Source organism: Lactuca serriola, chromosome 8 (genome assembly GCF_051521515.1).
Source record: "Lactuca serriola cultivar US96UC23 chromosome 8, Lser_US96UC23_V15, whole genome shotgun sequence".
Lineage (NCBI taxonomy): Eukaryota > Viridiplantae > Streptophyta > Magnoliopsida > Asterales > Asteraceae > Lactuca > Lactuca serriola.
In genome coordinates, this window is record NC_136415.1 from 337,815,625 (window position 1) to 337,833,699 (window position 18,075).

Genomic DNA, 18,075 nt, shown 5'->3' on the forward strand with positions numbered 1-18,075 from the left:
GTTGACTCGGCGAGCAGGGTCAACCAGGAGGGTTGACTTTGACTGAGGACTTTGACTTTGACCATGAGTTGACCGTTGTCTTTTAGGGCTTGGTCAGCGATGTGGCCTTTGGGCCAAGAGAGGGGTAAAATAGTCTTTTACACTTAAGAGGGTGCCATGAGAGGGTTGATTCTAGTCTCGAGAGTTATATTCATGAGAGTATATGTCTTACGTGTTAGGCGGTGGCGAGTTCGAGATTCAAGTGTGGGGATATCTGCTTTCTGCTTGCCAGGTGAGTATTTTCACTATACTTTACCTTGAGTACGTAACCAGAGTTATGTGACAAAGTATTTGTATGCTATGTATGTTATGTGCTGTACTGCATTATTTCTATGTGATTTATGTTGTGCATGTTTTCAGAGTTGTAACCGGAGGGTTCCTAGAGTTAGAACCGGAAGGTTCACAGAGTTAGAACCAGAGGGTTCACAGAGCAGGGTCCACGGACCCACAAAGTTATAGCTGATGGGTTTTGGTCATAAGACATCCTATGTGCTCATGCAAACCCTAATGCTTGGATCTAGGTTTCTCTATTGTACATGCTTTGAATCCAAGACTATAAACCCTAATTCTAGCATATGGATATCAATATTAACATATGATTAGGTTTAAGATATTACCTTGATTGTTATGTAGTAATAACAATCCCAATTCCTCCTTGAATTGACTTTGGAAGGCTTAGAGTCACAAGTGTCACTCCTCTAATGGCTTACAAACACCAAGAGCAAATGGAGAAGGTATAAAGAGAGAGGAGAGGTGTTAGAATTCGTCCCTAGGACTTCTTGGGAAGGCTTGGACGAATTCATGAGCCTTAGGGGTCTTTATATAGGGTTGGGATTAGGGTTTCAGTCCTTATCCTTATCTAGTTACTTACCCATCAAGCGACCATAAGATAAGCCTTGAAAAACCCTTATCTCTTAAGCCTTGAACGATTTCAAGGATATCCTTATCCTTGAATTCGTCCATCCTTTAACAAGGATAACCATTGCCCTATTTTGTAACTATCACATAATTACAATTCAGCCCCTCTAGTTTAATTAATTACACTTGATCACAAAATTAATTCTTAATTAATTATTGACCAATATTAATTAAACAGATATGATTTCTCCTTTAATATATTATTCTTATAACATATTAATAAATCATAATAACCTCTCTCTTTATTTATTTCTCCAATCAAGTTGCTTTGGTGAAGGCAACCCAAAAGGACCATGCACCATCGAGTCAAGTACATACCAAAATAGTTATGGACTTAGACACTAATCCAACAATAGCCTCGAGTGGCTAATATGTGTTATGTGTGGTATTTTGGGGAAATCACTAAGCTTCATGCTTACAGTGTTTTGTTTTATGTATGTGTTTCAGGTTTCTTTCAGGATCACGGGACGGCACCGGCTTGATTGTACACACCAGACAAAGAGTCATGTTTTGAGGATCCTGGTTTACTATGCAAGTGAAAATGGAGTTATGATTTGTAATTCGATTATGAATGAGATTTAAAACAAGTGTTTATAAGAATTAAACGATTATTTCAAATGCTCTGGAGATGAGCAAGTAAAGAAACACCCCTCTATGTCTGAAATCCATCTCATCGCCGCAATCGGGACCTGGGTCCCGTAAAACTCCGGTGGTTTTATGTTGCTGAACTCTTGGAACAGCAATGCATCACCACCCTACGGCCTCGTCGCAGCTATAGTTGCAGTGGCCACAGCAACAACAGCCTCAAAAAGAGCAGCGTACTTCTCATCAAATGTATCTATCAGCGTGGTCTTGATAGAACCGAACATCTCTGGTATCTCTGCCATGATGGCCGCAGCCACCTCCTCCTGGATGATCCTACGGATCTCCTCATCCCTCATACCACTGGTCCCTGGTGTGTGGCGCGTCCCAACCATGATCTCCCTTTCTCTGAATTACAACACAAGAATAATTATCAGGGACTCGCTCGAGTATACTCACACTCAAATACTCCACCCTACTTGTCCCTTGGTACTCCAAGGATTCTTACTTGGACTGTACACTGACCCGGTGTCTTCAGTAGTACAGACCCAATACTACCGTCGACACCGCATCAGTATTCACCCCAAGTCCTCCACCCAGAGTCCCAAGTCCCAAGTACTCTAGTCTCTCTAATCATATGATACTCGCTAGTAGATCTCTCACAACCTCCTTGCTACTACCTAAACACTCTGAAGTATTCCTAGCAGCAAGACTCCTAGACTCATGCATCACATATCAGGCCACTCTAGTCCTAATAAGAATACCTAGTCTACTCTAGCATGCATATCATAGCTCATCATATAACATATCACATCATATCTTATAACACTTATAATAATGGTATTTTGGGAAATCACCGTTCGGGCGCTGGCTGTTCGTACACACAACTCTGCTCTGTTTGTCTCGTAAGTTCTTCTTTTGAAAACTTGTTTTATTATCAAAATTTCCTCAAATCCTCGGTTTCAGTTCAGATACGCCCGAAGGTGCACCCGAATCCCTCAAACCTAGGCTCTAATACCAACTTATAACACCGTAAAAATTAAAACAATTTTTCACATTTTCAAACACATTTTTACAAACTCATTCATTCATAAAATGTCGTAGTATCATGTCTTTGTTTCACAAAATATCTCCCAAGATCAAAATACATAAAATCCCATGTGTGTGTACGAATCAAGCTGGCACCTTCCCGCAGTCATCACTAGTACCTGAAACACATAACACATAACACTGTAAGCATAAGCTTAGTGAGTTCCCCAAAATACCACTCTAGCACATAATAGCCACTCGAGGTTGTAACTCTGTTGACCCTTTGGTCAATGTGTCTCAGTGGGGCCCTCCAGCCCCAACTCTCTGTGGGCCCTCTGGCCCTAACTCTAGGGACCCGAAAGTCCCAACTCTGTAACTTTGAATCATGCATATCACATATCACAATAAATCACAACACATAAATAACATGCAAATACACTGGCATATAACTCTATAGTACTCTGTCACATAACTATGTTACAACACTAGGTAAAGTATAGTGAGAGGACTCACCTCGGGTATCTCGGTAAATCTCTTACTCGGTAAACGTTGGCCTAGCCTTCGCTTAATCATATGAAATAAATACTTTATTTAATATAACTCTCAAAGGCTAGACTATGTCCTCTTATGACACTCTCAGAAGGGTAAAAGACCATTTTACCACTTTCATAACTCAAAAGGCCCCACAATAGACCATACCCTAAAAGTCAACCAAAAGTCAACTTTCTGGGTTACGCTGCGGTTACCAGATGCGTACGCTGAGCGTACCCGGCTGCATCTCAGAATCGGGGAACGCCACCCAGTATGCGGCGCGTACTGGGATTATGCCCGGCGTACTCGCCAGCTTCAGCCCCTTAGCTCTTGAGGTCTTAAACAGTTAAAACCCACATCCAAATTCTAGATCTGACCACATCAAAGCCTCTTAATCCATAAAGTTGATGACTTTAAGCCCTTGCATGGCTGAACAAGTCACCAACTCCAACAATGTTCCATCCTTTAATTCTAGAAGGCTTATTACACAATCATGACCTCAAACTAACATCCAAGATCGAAACTTTATGGTTCTAAATCACTAATACCACTGAAAAGGGACAGATCTCGGACCATGGAGCACTTTACACTCATAAAGTCTCCACCTTTGGGGTTTTTAGCCCTACAAATGGCACATGCAACAACAACCAAAAGAAGAGGAAAGTTTTAAACTTTATACCTCCAAGTGTAGCCCTTTTCACTGTAGATCTCAGATCCAAAATGGCACCTCAAGCATTAGCTTCCAAGAGCTCATTTCCTTCTCCTTCACTAAGTCACCAAAGCACAAATAGCTCCAACAACACTCTCACACACTAAGGACGATGGGAGGCTCTCTTTTAGGGTTTCACTAACTGATATGGAGGCTGAGAAATGAGCCTTAACACCTTTTAAATAGTGCATAAGATGGATTAGGGTTTTTGCATCTGGGCCGGGTACGCCCGACGTAACTCTGGGTACGCCCAGCGTACCTTGGCGACTCCGTGTCCAATTTAAGCGCATGAGTACGCGCAGTGTACCCCTCTGGTACGCCCAACGTACTCACTTGCTATAAACCCTCCACTCAAGGACTAAACATGACCAATCGACAAAGAACAAGGATGAAAGAAATGTACCTGAATCTCGGGGTGTTACATAGAGTGAGAAATTTAAAATTTAAAATTTAAAATAGATAATTAATAGATTGACATGTGGCATGACAGGTGAGATATAATATTAATGAGAATTTTTAATATTGTGACACTTGTTAATAGGAGAATAAACTTATTCATTTATTAGAATAAGGATTATTAAAAAATAAATAGGTATTATTTTTTTTTAAAAGTGGGATATATTTTTTTAGGTGAAAAAATGGTCCCTTATAACTGAAAAGACAAATAACCCTGATGTGGGAGGCTAATGAGGGGGTTAACAACAATAATTTAACAGAAGTTAAGTCGGGGGACCAATTCTACGTACAAACTAGGCCAAAATGACTATAAATCCAAAAAAAATCGATGTTTGGACTGAAACCCAAAAAAATAATACCACAGGGACCGTTTTTGCAATTTTGTCTTTATATAATTCTAAACCATGGAAATAAATCAAAAAAGATAAAAAAAAATTATGTGGAAAAAATTAAAAAGGTAGAAACAATACTATTCATTTTACAATTGTAATTAGATATGTATATAATTCTAAACCATGGAAATAAATGAACCTATAAACAGATGTAAATAAAACAAAGACAGAAGCATGCTTCTTGATACAAACTAAGGTTTCTTGGATCGGTAAGTCTTTATTGTTTTCTGAATTAATATATTGTTTGTCAAACAAGAAACTACAGCTAGTACCCGTCACTTAGTACACCCTATCTCTTCAAGATGATACTCTTTCCATTGATCTTTCATTTCACTTGGTTATTTTTCAGAAACATAAACCATGTATTTTCTCATCATAAAACTTGGGCCCATTGAATTTATTGTTTTAAAAATAGAGATCTTTTTATCTCAAATGGGATGAACACTTGGGTTATATTGGGTTATTGGTGTAAATTGCCCTTATGTTTGTCTTGGTTGTAGATCATATCAACTATAATAAATGAAGATTCATTTTAACATATGTCAATCTCTAATGAGTTTTAACACTTATCATTTTATGATATTTTTGAAATTAAATAATATGCACATGTCAATTTTAGGTTTTTCTATCTTTTAAATTTAAAAAATCACATAATACTTGTATATGCAAATTATTAAATATAATAAATATGATAGTAATTGTAATTAATACGTTTTTGTTTTTTTATTTTAAAAATTTATTTAAAAAAATACTTAATGTTTACATTTTAATATTTAATTTTTTTAATTAACCTTTGTATATGGGTTTTACACCTAGTGATGTATATATTCAAGTGAATTATCAATGACACGATTGGTTGACGAAACATCTTCTACTTAGGGCCCTATAGAGTAATATGACGTACATGCAATAAATCATATAATAGTTATAATTCACTAACAATAAAATGCATAGATTAGAAAACAAAAGTTTAGTTGCTTCTTTAACTTAAACATTGGTTGGTGTTTAATTTCTTCTTGTAGAATTTATAGTTGCTTTCTACCAATAAACAGAATCACAGAACCAAAGACTAAATCTACATTGATTCTAATCCAAGTGTGTGTCGTTAGTTATGTAAGTTTTCTCAATTGCACTTCCACCAACGTTTTTATAAAGACATCTATCCAATTCGTTCAGCTTCCCAACTTTATTTTCATAGTAGTCCACCAGCTCCGACCTAGTTTACATCAACCGCATCTCAAATCTACAAGCTAGAAAAACAAATTAAACACACAAATTAAAACATATAGTTTCAAGAATGGTACCAGTAGGCGAGGGTCTGAAATGGCGCATATCTGTCATATATCTCCATAGCCATTACATTCATATTTTTCTTGTCACAATCTTCTCGTTGGTGGACCTGATATTCATCATGACTACTTAGAAAATAGATATATTAAATGGCACTAAGCTAGCTATATATAATCGTATGGAAAATGGAAATGTCAACCTAATTTCTGTTTGAAGCAATAAAACAAACCTGTTTGATAAGTCTTACAGTTTCAGAGTCACATGGAATAGCATCATAGAATCCCATGCACATCAATGCATTGCTAGAAACAAAGTCACCGAACCCTGAAAGGGGCATCAACTTTTGGTACAATTCATTTCCATCGCATAACTTCTCCAAATCCATGAGCCTGATTTTACCATCTGTGATATTCTTAGCTAATTCATGTACGTATTGAGCTCGATATCCCAAGTTGCACTTCTTGTTCAACAATATTGGGTTCTTAAAAATGGCGACTTCTTGTGGGCTTGGGAAATTTCCCCACGACTCTTCAACACAAAATGATTGTTTCTTTCTACCTCTTTTCGCCGGATCCACCACTCCTTTTTCAATGTTCAGCCGTTTTTGGAGAACACAAAGTCCTTCCGCCAGTTCTAAACTTTCTTTGAATCTACAAAAAGATCAATTCGTTTAATTAAAAGACATCAGCTTTGCTTTTTCCTTGACATACATTTATATTATTACGATTTCTTTAATCCTTTTAGTTTCTGTTCATAGGGACGGAACTGTTTTGGTCAAAAAAAACAAAATTATAAAACATTTTTATATAAACTAACAGCTAGTATATATTAAAATAAATTAAAAACCTCAAAGAAAATGATATTACGTTTGTATATAACAAAGAGTAGAAAACTATATACTCATAACATTATTAATTAATGAAAGTAGATGCCATTGGAAGAAAAAGAATACTATTACCCAGCGTTAAGTATGGCCTGAAATAAAACAATAATTCTCGATCTCCTCTGATATTAAATTATTATTATTATACTGATCATATGTTAATAAATTTTGGAATATATTATTTTTTATGAATAAAAAGAGCGCTATTATATGTTGAGAAATTAAATATTAGAATTAGAGTTTGCAAATAACTTTAAAAGATGGACTGTTTGAAGGGAGCTGTAGGACTTTTATAGTATTATAAGTACGGAGTTAGGAAGGACATGTACATACGAGGCTCTGCAGAGGAGCAAAGACTTTACAAGATCTTCGAATAGAGATGGGTTACGGAAAAGACGACCAAACCCTTTCTTGGCAGCATCCTTATGTAGTCCATGAAACTTCTTCAGTTGCTCCTCGTCTGCATTAGAAAGCCTAAGCATCCTCTTTACTTGATCCTAAAAAACTCATATAATCAGAAACAGATATATATACATGTATGTATAAATTAAACATACATGTTCACGTAAGTACTATACACACCTTTATAACTCTGGAATTAGAATATAAGCTTGGTTCATCAGGTGCGCTAATGGAGAGGAAAGTGGTACAAGGTTGGGAAATGGAGACCCTAACAGAACGGTGATCGGGTAGGCGGAGTGGTCTGACGAGGGTTTTAGTGGATGGCATCCAACGGTTTGGAGCCATCATAAAGAAACCATGATTGCAAACTGCTTTCTCTAACACAAACCCCTTTGGGACTCTCACCTTAATCTCCATTCTTATGAATTCTCAAAACTCATAACTTTCTATTGTTTTATATATAATCAACCGACCATTTTTTAGAAAATATTTACTTCCATAATTAGATATTACTTTTCAAAACTCAGATTTCTTACAAACTATTGCTTATATTCTGAAAAGTAAGACCCGTATATATCAAAGGGAAGTCTATATTTTTATAATTTGTATCCATCTGTCTTGATTTGTTTCTAATAAATAAACGAATCTCCTGAAAAAAAATATATTAATTCCTCAGAAAAAAAAATCACATTATTAACCTGGCCTTAATTAGATAAAATATTAATTAAAATAGAGGATATTTGTACAACTTGTAGTCATGAGGTGATAGATTTACTAGGTTAAAACCCATGTAGCCATGTAGTATATGATTGACAATTTAAAATAGCACAAATAAAGGAACCAATATGGTACTATAAGTAATAAAGTAATGATTTTGGACTTTGAACACTATTTAGGAAGAACATGCAAGTTAGATATAATAACTTGAATTCAAATGACATGAAGATTCTTCAACTCGATAATGATTTTCCACTACTACAAAACGTCAAATAGGACTCACGATATATAACTCGATTTATGAAAAAAACGGGACATATTATGGAAAAACCGGGACTTATAAAGGGGAGAGTTATATAACCCGGTTTAAAATGAGAACCGGGATATATGAGTGAATTAAACAACCCAGTTTCTGATGATACAGCTGACTCTTTTAGCTGTAAAGTTATATGATCCGGTTTTCCAAATGAAACCATGTTTTATGGCTCTGGACCGTGCTTTTGACAGGGTTATAGGACTCATTTGTCAACAATCAGATTTCTATGGCTTTGGGGTGTGCTCTTGTTTCTTTTTTATATTAATTTTTTTCTCATGTAGAACACAAATAATCACTCGGGTGATGCTTAAATTGTATGTTGTATTAAAGGCATCTGGGTTTTTTTTTAACGATTAAAGTATAGACCTCAGTTTACTTTGTGTGTATATTTTTTCCCCCAATGGTGTAGAATTACATGAAAGCATAGTCAAGTTCAATAAATTACATCAGGTGAATACTATATATTAAAAACATTGAGCATAGTTCACCAAAGATGTCCTTGGATGCACTCTGATGGATATAAATACAACACAAATTATGCATCAGATATAAATACAAAACCAATTCCGCATCACCTAACATTTGTTCATCCGTTTTGAACCTTTTGTCTAAAAATGTAATTTACTCCAATAGTATATCTATTTATCAAGGATTGTTTGATCTAAATAAATTTTATAGGACAAATAAATATCACCATATCAGTAAACCCCACGTATTGTAATTTTTGCTGACCCTGTTTTTTTTTAACAAATCAGAACTTGTATTTAATAAAATAGATAAAAACATATGGAGTCCAGAATCGTGAATCATGAAAGTTAGGCCGATACCAAGACAAGTCTGATGGATCCTTGACTTACAAATCAACAAAGAAAAGGATATGAAGAAGAACCAAAAAACTTTAATAATACAAAAAAAGAACAAAACGTTAGGTAAGTCTTTAGTCTCGTTTGTAGCTATGGGGAGTAGCATCGGAAAAAGAGAAGTAGCGTTGGAAAAACTATTCCATGTCTCACTCTGCATAAACGAAACACAATCATCAGTGAAAAGCATATTTAAATTCTTAACTTTATCATATCAAGAAACAACAAAACCAAATAAGATTATCATAAAAGTATATTGATTTTTTAACTTGACATAAGAAAAAAAACATATAAAATTATCACCAAATAAAATATTAATTTTAAAACTTAACAGATCATGAAACAAAAAATTTAACAGATGATGGTAAAATATTTTTGAATAATAATTATCGTTGATTTATGGGATTACTTTTGCTATTTATTGCATTTATTCAACCATTAATGCAAACAAAAACCCAACGAGACAACACATCAGGGAAAAAAAGGCAGCTATGTGTTTAATCCTCCATTAACATACGCAAAAAATCTAAGTGAAGAAAGATAGACGTTGCTTGGTAGGTTCCTCTTAAGTTAACTAAGTGGTAACTTTTAATTTGTTTACACTTCTTTGCAATTCCAGTCAATTAAATATCAATACATGTGCACACAAATTTATTATTTATCTATGTATTCATAGTGCCGAGGCATGCCATATAAATGTGATAGCAAGTGAAATCTACAACACAGGTATTAACTTTAAAGTGCCCAATTTATGCAAATTAGAGTTGAAATCAACAACATTAACAAAATCATAATAGAAAGGGAGGAACCTGATGCTATGTTGATGATTTCAGTATGGAATTACCATCCTCAGTGTCTATATATATATATATATATATATATATATATATATATATATATATATATATATATATATATATATATATATATATATATATGATGTTTTGAAATTAATTTATGTTTATCTCTACGTGCCCCTCACGATTTCTTCCCCTGTATGGTTCTCTTATTTTCTCCTCTTCTCTGAATTCTCTCTATCTCTTTTCTTTATGAGTGAATCAGTGCTTATTAATTCTATAGGGCAAAATGGAGAAAGGCATATACATAAATATATACAAAGTCAATGAAAGGGTAGATAATCTTGGTTTTTGGCAGGAAATTAAATGCAAAAAGTAATATATAATTGTTTATTGACTATACCATATAAGTACTAACTATTTTTTATTATTTAAGTTTGTTGATTTTGTTAATTTATGATTGTTATTAGTATTTCGTTATTTATTTTGAGTTTGAGATTGCTGATTTTGCTATAAGTTATCAAACAAATTCATTATATATATATATATATATATATATATATATATATATATATATATATATATATATATATATATATATATATATACTAGTGAATTTCTAAGGACCGTGCGTGCTGAGCACGGCCCATGAAGGGTAATTTTGGAATTTTAAGAACAATGTGCAATATATTATCTTATCATGTTTCAAATGAATTAAGTTTTATTGATTTAGATGTTTGGAAGTTGGTTAAAGGTATATATGCATATTGTTTACAAAATCACATAAAATATAAAAAGTACATTTAAAATGCATATAAATTGAAAATGGTATATAACTAATACTTATAGAAAATATTTTGTATGGTAATCATTTATACATATAATAAGGTAACTGGTTTATTAGAAACTTGTATTTACATACAACGCAGACTATGAGAAGCTGTTATCAAAAGTAACGGCCTATATACACCAAAAGATGCTACGCCGTTAACTGCGGTTACTTAATATTTACATTGTTAAGTACCCAAAAAACTTGTTGACTATCTTACAAAAAAACATGTCTTTAACCATTAAAACCCAACTTTAACTATTTTTCATGTAGTCTACCTCCAACCATTCAGTCCCAAAGTATGAACTATTTTATCTTTTTTTTTCGGCCTTTTATCACGAGCTTCAGGATGGTGTTCTGTCTTTGTAGGAAGTAGTGTGGTTACACTTTTGGAGCAGCAAGTTGAAGTAACATCTGGAAAATGTGTTGTTGGTGCTGATATTGTGCTGCCAACGGAAATGACATGGTGTTTGTTTAAAGTAGGTGATGGAGAGTTGGGTAAAACGATTGTAATATTTGGGTTTGGGTTTTCATCTCCTTTGTATGCTTTTACAATGCTAACTTTCATTTATTTTACTCCACGGAAACATATAACATACAAACGAACAAAGGCTACAACTTCTGACAATTCCAAGGCAGCTGCAATGTCATTGTGAATGTCGATACCCTGTCACATGTTATAATGGTTATGCAATGTCTTTATAGCAAATACTTATTACAATTTTGAAGATAATAGCTAGTTATAATTGCAATTTCTTCATTGGTTTTCACTTCTTCCGGATTGAAAAGTAAAAAATTTTCTATGTGGGGTGTAGTTAGCATGGCTTCAATACTTCCACTTTCATCAGTAATTGTAACAGTTGCCCGTATCCTAAAATTAAGGTGCTTGTATGAGAAATAGATTTATATTAATAACTATGAGAAATAGTAAGGAAAGTGAATTTACATTGCCTCGATGTCTGATACAACTTTACACGAAGGACACATGATAACCCATGTGGTGTCGGCTTCTAAAGCTTTATGACAATTCGAACATCCAGTGTACTAGAATCTTCTTCCTTTTGCAGAAAGTCCAAGTCTCCCTTTAATCCAACCGGTCTTGAACTGTTTTTAAAGATGAAGTTACTTTGCAAGTACAACATTTACATATACCTTTTGTCCAATATAACAGTAAACTATGCATTTAAGTGTAGTAAGTTACAATGTTTGAAGAAGCAGGCACGACCCCAATGGAAAGTATAACATCATCCGGAGGACATGGGAGTAACAGTTCAATATTTTTATGGTTTTCCATACGAAGTAACTCATTAATTTCAGTTCTGTTGTCCAGGTACCTATTCATTAGTAATATATAAGCACACATATTGTTGGGAAATTTAGGGTTTGTGGTGGAGATCTGGATACCAACTTGGATCGTGATATCACTTTCCGAACTGATATTTCTACCCTATGTCTGGGTTACAAGAAATTCAGCCTAGGATAATCCAAGTGGACACTTACGTTTCTAGGCACAGAAAACGTAAGCCAATATGTTAAAGGGTTCTGTGAATGTGTGATGAAAAACCAGAGCTAAAGAACGTAACCCACTTCTGGAAAGGAGGAGTTGTTTATATATTAAACACGATTAGGGTTCCATTAGGGTTGGGCTATCATTAGATGCTTTGGAAGCAAGTAATATTAATCCGGATTAGGGTTACCAAAACTAACAAGTTTCATTAGTTTTACCATAATCACCCTTAAGAAATTGAGATTTCCATTATGTTCCCACATGTAAAATTCGGTGAGGTTTTACCATAATCAATGGGACCCCAACAAATTGAGATTTCCATGAGTTTCGTTAGTTTTACCATAATCAGCGGGACCCCAGCCAGGTGCTCTGCCCCTTGGACCCCACTAGGTGCGCTGCCCCTAGACCCCGCCAAAGGGACGCTGCCCCCGGACCCCCGACTATTCGTCGAACCGGCTTCTGACTCGATCTTATACATGTGTGCACTCCGCACAACCCTGTACATGTATTAGAGTACAAATCATGAAGCCCCTTAGCTCACATGTTAGTTCCATTTACTTAAAATGACATAATGACACTAAAATCTCAACACATATGAAAGTATGGAAATTATATACTTATATTAAAAATTGAAAAGTATTTATGTATATAAATGTTTACCACTTTCGTAATTGTAAGTCCTCAGAAACAGGTGGATTGATCATGAATGTAGTGTTTGGTCTCGTAGTAAGGGAAATATCTATAACATCAAGTCTCAATTTTAAACATTGTAAACTTATATAAAAATAGATAAAGAGGGGCTTGCATATATACCATATATATAGGTATATATGATATATATTAAAAAATGTTGCTTACAGTTGAAGGTTGTGACTTTTAGTCTTAAACCAAAGATCAGTGGTGGTTGTCTGATGGCTTCCAACATTCTCCCTTCGTGTTCATCAAATTCTTTCCACAATGTGACATGTAGCAGTATTTTTCTACAATAAACGTATGGAAATATAAAGTTCAATAACAAAGTGAAACTGAAAATTGAAAATACGGTATATTGCATACTCTTCATTGATAATGATAATATCACGTCTTGTTACAAGGTCAGCACCATGTTCCTGACTTGGTAAACATTGTAAGACAATACCCCTAACGTCTGCAATTGAAAAATTAATGAGGAAGTGCGTAAGTATAATTTACTCGGAAAGATAATTTATTAAATATTAGACGTAAACTTACTTTGCAGATTTTCTGATTCAGCATAGGCATATAGTCTGCTGAATTTTGTAAATTCCAACAACCAAGGTATAGTTGTTGGAATACGTTCCGGTATTTCTTCCACAAGAGTACTTTTGGTCAAAATCCCTGAAAAAGGATAGGAACCAATAGAAAACTTTGGATCATTTTGTATAACAATAGCGCCAGAGATGTTATACTTGTGATATTGGCTGAAGATAGTTGCGTAGTGACCTAAATAATCACTAAAAATGAGCTCTGTCACTGTCGTTCCATCCTGATCCATCATCATAATTGTCTTGCATGTATTGGCTATCTTCTTTGGTCATATGTTGTACATGATGACATTCTAAGATCTGAATAGTGGCAGTCTAATGTTTTCCATGTGTTTGGTCGATTTCCATTATTGGGAATATACGTCTATCCATTTTAGCTTTAACTGTGAACAATAAATATTGCTTATTTCAGTATAATATATAATAGCATAAATATATAAAGATTATCAATAAATCATAACTTTTAATCAATGTGAAACCAAATAAAAAGCAAGTGATATCATAAAAAACAAACCTGAAGATGCAGACATGATGGTGTTTGTATGAAATAAATACTAACATCTAATGTTATATATATAGGGTAAAAAACAACTACGTGTTAAAGTTAGAATTAAAGATGATGTCACTATACCAAGGTGGAATAAAGGTGTCATTTCTTAACAATAGATGGTAAAAACGTGGCATTAAAACAAGGGGTTAGTAGATCAATGAATGACTGATGACTGTTTAACTATTATGCTTGTAAAAAAATTTAAAATGAATTGGAAACTATTAAATCTTTGTGTCTATGATATTTTGAATTATTATGCGACAATGTTATCCATAATATAGGAGTCTAATCAGGCGGATAATGAAAGGTAACTAACGTGGCATGACTTTGAAATTTGATGTATGTCGTGGCGTTAATACAAAGATGATTAAAAATCGCAATTATCTTCAAAAAATAGAACTTATTGGTAATTATCTACATTTGCGGTATTTTTAAATACTACACATCAAACTTATCTAAATAATATATAAGGCATACATTAAAGATGCCATTTTTTCTTAAAAATAAAATGTTTTTAAAACTGCAAGGTCGGAGAATTAATTTTAATTATTAATAATATAAAAGTGTATGTCCGGGCGTTTAAAAGTAACATATATTTGTTTCCATCGGAAAAATAATAAGGTATTTTATTATATTTGGTGCGACTGAAGAACTTGTAAAGATAATATTATTTTGAAAGTTGTAGATATTTACTGTTTGCCAACAATCACGTTACTTTGTTAAATTTTGAAAAAAAAAATAGTAAAATTGTTGCTACATTAGCATAATGATTAAAAAATCGAAGCAAGTTATTACAATAATTGGCATAATGATTAAAAATTTGAAACATGTTTTTACATGATTTTTTAAATCGGTTTGAACCGGTCGGAATAGACAACTTGTTTTTTTTTTTTTTTTTAAGGTTTGAATTTTTGGACGATATGTAGGCATGTATATGTAGGAAAATATTACAAAAAAATAAAAAAAATAAAAAAATAAAATTTATAGAAACCGGTTGACCCGACGGTCGAACCGGTTAAACCGATTGAACCTGAAACAAGTAACCATACCAGTTTAACTAAATATCGGTAAAGAAATGCAAGTAACTTCCTATTATATTTACAAAATGTGTGTAAATAAATTGCACATTTGGATTTAAACCTTACTTCAACAACCTTTATTTATTGTCCCTTTCAAATAAAAAGACATTGATAAAGTTAGTTTAAGTTTTTCTTAAATTTAAATAATGTCTTTCTGATTTTGGTATGTAATAGCCAATAAAATAATATTACGTATAAGGTATATGTTTTGAGTTCTCAAGTAATGAATTGATGACGTAGCCATGTGTAGGCAAGCTCTTATTTGTCTGATGTGCCCTGCAAAAAAGATAAGGATATTCTTTAGAATTGTCTCTTGCACATCTATCATCTGTTGTGCGATTGTTTTCACATGCAACTGTTTAAAAATGTAGATGAAAAAAAAGGTACTTACTACAACTTTCGATTTTTAGTTGTTTGGAAGAAGTTGTAACTTTCCTATAACTGTTTTGCTGTTTGGTACAAAAGTAACAATGTGCTTCTGTCAATCAAGATAAGAGATGATGATTGTGATGGTTCAACGATATTTGTAATTGGTCACCTGCAAAGAAAGAACAAGTGTAAAAGTGAAAAACTAAATTGAAAGTAAACCGAAAAGAAAATAAAATTTACAATAATGGAAGTTTACATGTAACAATGTTGAGCTCGTTGTAAAACGTCCCGGTAGACAATGTTTTTTAATTTTATTGTTGCAAGAAGAAGAAAAGCAATCTTTTATGAAATTTTTTATATTTTCAAATTTTGTTGCACGTGGAAGTGCAACATAAAGTTGTCCATGTGAAAAGACAGGCTCCTTCAAATAAACACCAACAAAGTCTAAAGTTTGGCCCTGGGCCTTGTTTATAGTCATCGCAAAGCATAATCTAATTGGGAATTGAAACTTGATAAATGCAACAGTATATTGTTCACCTCTTGGTGGTTGCATTGGAATTCTATGAATAAAAACTTCTTTTTCCAGCAAATTGTCCATAACTTATCTCTGCACGTATTACGTTTCTTTGAAAGTCTTTGCAAAAAAGCCTAGTATCATTACACAATCCTTCAAATGGATTCATATTTCTTAACAAAATAATAGGCGAATTATACTTTAAAATGAGTTTATGAGGTGGCATACCATTTGGAGTCAAAGAGTGCAAAAGGTCTTCATATTGAGCCTGATCATTTGGATCAGCAGTTTCATCAAAACTAATATACTCAGTCTCAGTACCTAGAAATTTATTTATTAAAATATCATTAATTTCATCAACAAACAAATTTTTGGTGGTTAAAACAACACGATTAGAAGCAAAAGGAAAATTCTCAGCATTAACATTAATAGTTGGATAAACAAAATCTATAAGTGCATTTAGTCCGGGCATATTGTGGGAAGTCTCAATTAGCATTGATGATGGCAGATTAACCATGTAATCGTCTGTTAAACATTCAACTCCATTGCCAACAGTAAGAAGAAAATCTGTAAAAGTTAGATCAAGTCGTGCACGCATGTTCTCTTTTAAATGTAATTGACAAAGAGATGCCCATAATTAAGAATTAGTCAAACAAGCATCAATAATTTGTGCTTTAGTACCCTTACGAACAACTGGATGTGTCTGCCTAAAATCTCCACCAAGTACATCTACCTTACTGCGACAACCCGAAATTTATTCTATCACGATATTCCATTTCCGTTAGTAAAACCGTTCGTATTTCAAATTTTCCGTTAACTTTCGATTTAAATTAATTAAAGTGGGACTTTCATTATGACCTCGTGAGTATCCAAAACCGTTAGAAACACATGAAAACATCCCAAATTATTATTTATAAAATATTTAGTTTCAGCTAAGTCGGGTTAAAACAACTAAATCGGGTACGACCAAAAGCCTCGTTTAACGATAGTATCGGGTAGATTTTGTTGGATTAGTGTCTAAGGCTGTAACTATATTTGGTAAGTACTTGATCCGGTTGTGCATGGTCCTTTTGGGTTGCCTTTACCATAGCAACTTGATAGGGTGATTTAGAGAGAAGAGATATTATTATTAATGTATTATAGGAATAATATGTTAAAAGAATAATAATATTATTTGATTAATATAAGTCATAAATTAATTAGGAATTAATTTGGTGACTTAAAGAGATTAATTGAATAAAGGGGTATCAACTGTCAAATGTTTGAAAGTTGTATTTGAGCTGATAACCCTTATGGATATAGGGTTGGACGATTTTAGGAATATGGATCACCTAGAAATTGTCCAAGGCCTTATCTAGGAAAGGATTTGGATTGCTTTGAGGCTAAGTTATCCAATTAGGGTTTTAGGGTGAAACCCTAGGAGCTCACAATATAAATAGACCCATAGGGTTGAGGAAATTGGCATCCTTGTGATTGGAGTAACCCTAGAGCCGATTTCCCTCTTCCTTATCTCTCTCAAATCATCTTCTTGCTAGTTGGTGTTTGTAAGCCATTAGAGGAGTGACATTTGTGACTCTAAGCTCCAAGAAGAAGAAGGTTTTCAAGCAAGTAACTCAAGGTATCATTCTAGATCTGTTTCATATGTTTTAATTGTTAGTTTACAATAGATCTAGCCATGAAAGTCTTAGATATGCTGCATGTTCAATTAGTCAAACCTAGATCTAAGATATAGGGTTGTATGTGCACATAGGTAAAGTTCTTATGTCCAAAACCCAACAGTGGTATCAGAGCTATGATTGGTTTCAATTGAATATGATGCTTAACTGTTTTACTTGCTGAAAATCGTTTTTCTTGCCCTCTGTCGACCCAACTCGGCGAGTCAGTATTTGGACTCGGCGAGTCCGAGCTTCAGACAGAGGATAATTCAGGATTTTGTTGTTGTTTTGTCTTGGATTGATATCTAAATCGTTTTATTATGTAAAAATTCGAATTTTAACTTAATTTAATGATTATCCTTGACATA

General features: G+C 33.7%; 2 protein-coding genes across 2 annotated transcripts; both read right to left on the reverse strand.

The window, feature by feature from the left end:
• Positions 1-5,899: 5,899 nt before the first annotated feature.
• LOC145068300 (uncharacterized) lies at positions 5,900-7,648 on the reverse strand. Its single transcript, XM_079015248.1, has 6 exons — positions 7,412-7,648; positions 7,192-7,326; positions 6,671-6,711; positions 6,176-6,596; positions 5,961-6,055; positions 5,900-5,906 (listed from the first exon to the last, which is right to left on the reverse strand). Exons 1-6 carry the CDS (start codon positions 7,646-7,648, stop codon positions 5,900-5,902), a joined length of 936 nt encoding a protein of 311 aa, XP_078871374.1.
• A 5,265-nt stretch (positions 7,649-12,913) lies between these two features.
• Positions 12,914-16,650, reverse strand: LOC145068301 (uncharacterized). Its single transcript, XM_079015249.1, has 5 exons — positions 16,113-16,650; positions 13,488-13,613; positions 13,314-13,404; positions 13,116-13,237; positions 12,914-12,996 (listed from the first exon to the last, which is right to left on the reverse strand). Exons 1-5 carry the CDS (start codon positions 16,648-16,650, stop codon positions 12,914-12,916), a joined length of 960 nt encoding a protein of 319 aa, XP_078871375.1.
• Positions 16,651-18,075: the final 1,425 nt, after the last annotated feature.

Coding starts and splice junctions, on each gene's coding strand:
- LOC145068300 (XM_079015248.1), bottom strand. CDS start 7,648: ATGGAGATTAAGGTGAGAGTCCCAAAGGGGTTTGTGTTAGAGAAAGCA. Junction 7,327..7,411: donor CTAATTCCAGAGTTATAAAG/GTGTGTATAGTA, acceptor TGAGTTTTTTAG/GATCAAGTAAAGAGGATGCT. Junction 6,712..7,191: donor CATCTCTATTCGAAGATCTT/GTAAAGTCTTTG, acceptor TGACCAAAACAG/TTCCGTCCCTATGAACAGAA.
- LOC145068301 (XM_079015249.1), bottom strand. CDS start 16,650: ATGCGTGCACGACTTGATCTAACTTTTACAGATTTTCTTCTTACTGTT. Junction 13,405..13,487: donor TGAATCAGAAAATCTGCAAA/GTAAGTTTACGT, acceptor TTTCAATTGCAG/ACGTTAGGGGTATTGTCTTA. Junction 13,238..13,313: donor ATTATCATTATCAATGAAGA/GTATGCAATATA, acceptor CGTTTATTGTAG/AAAAATACTGCTACATGTCA.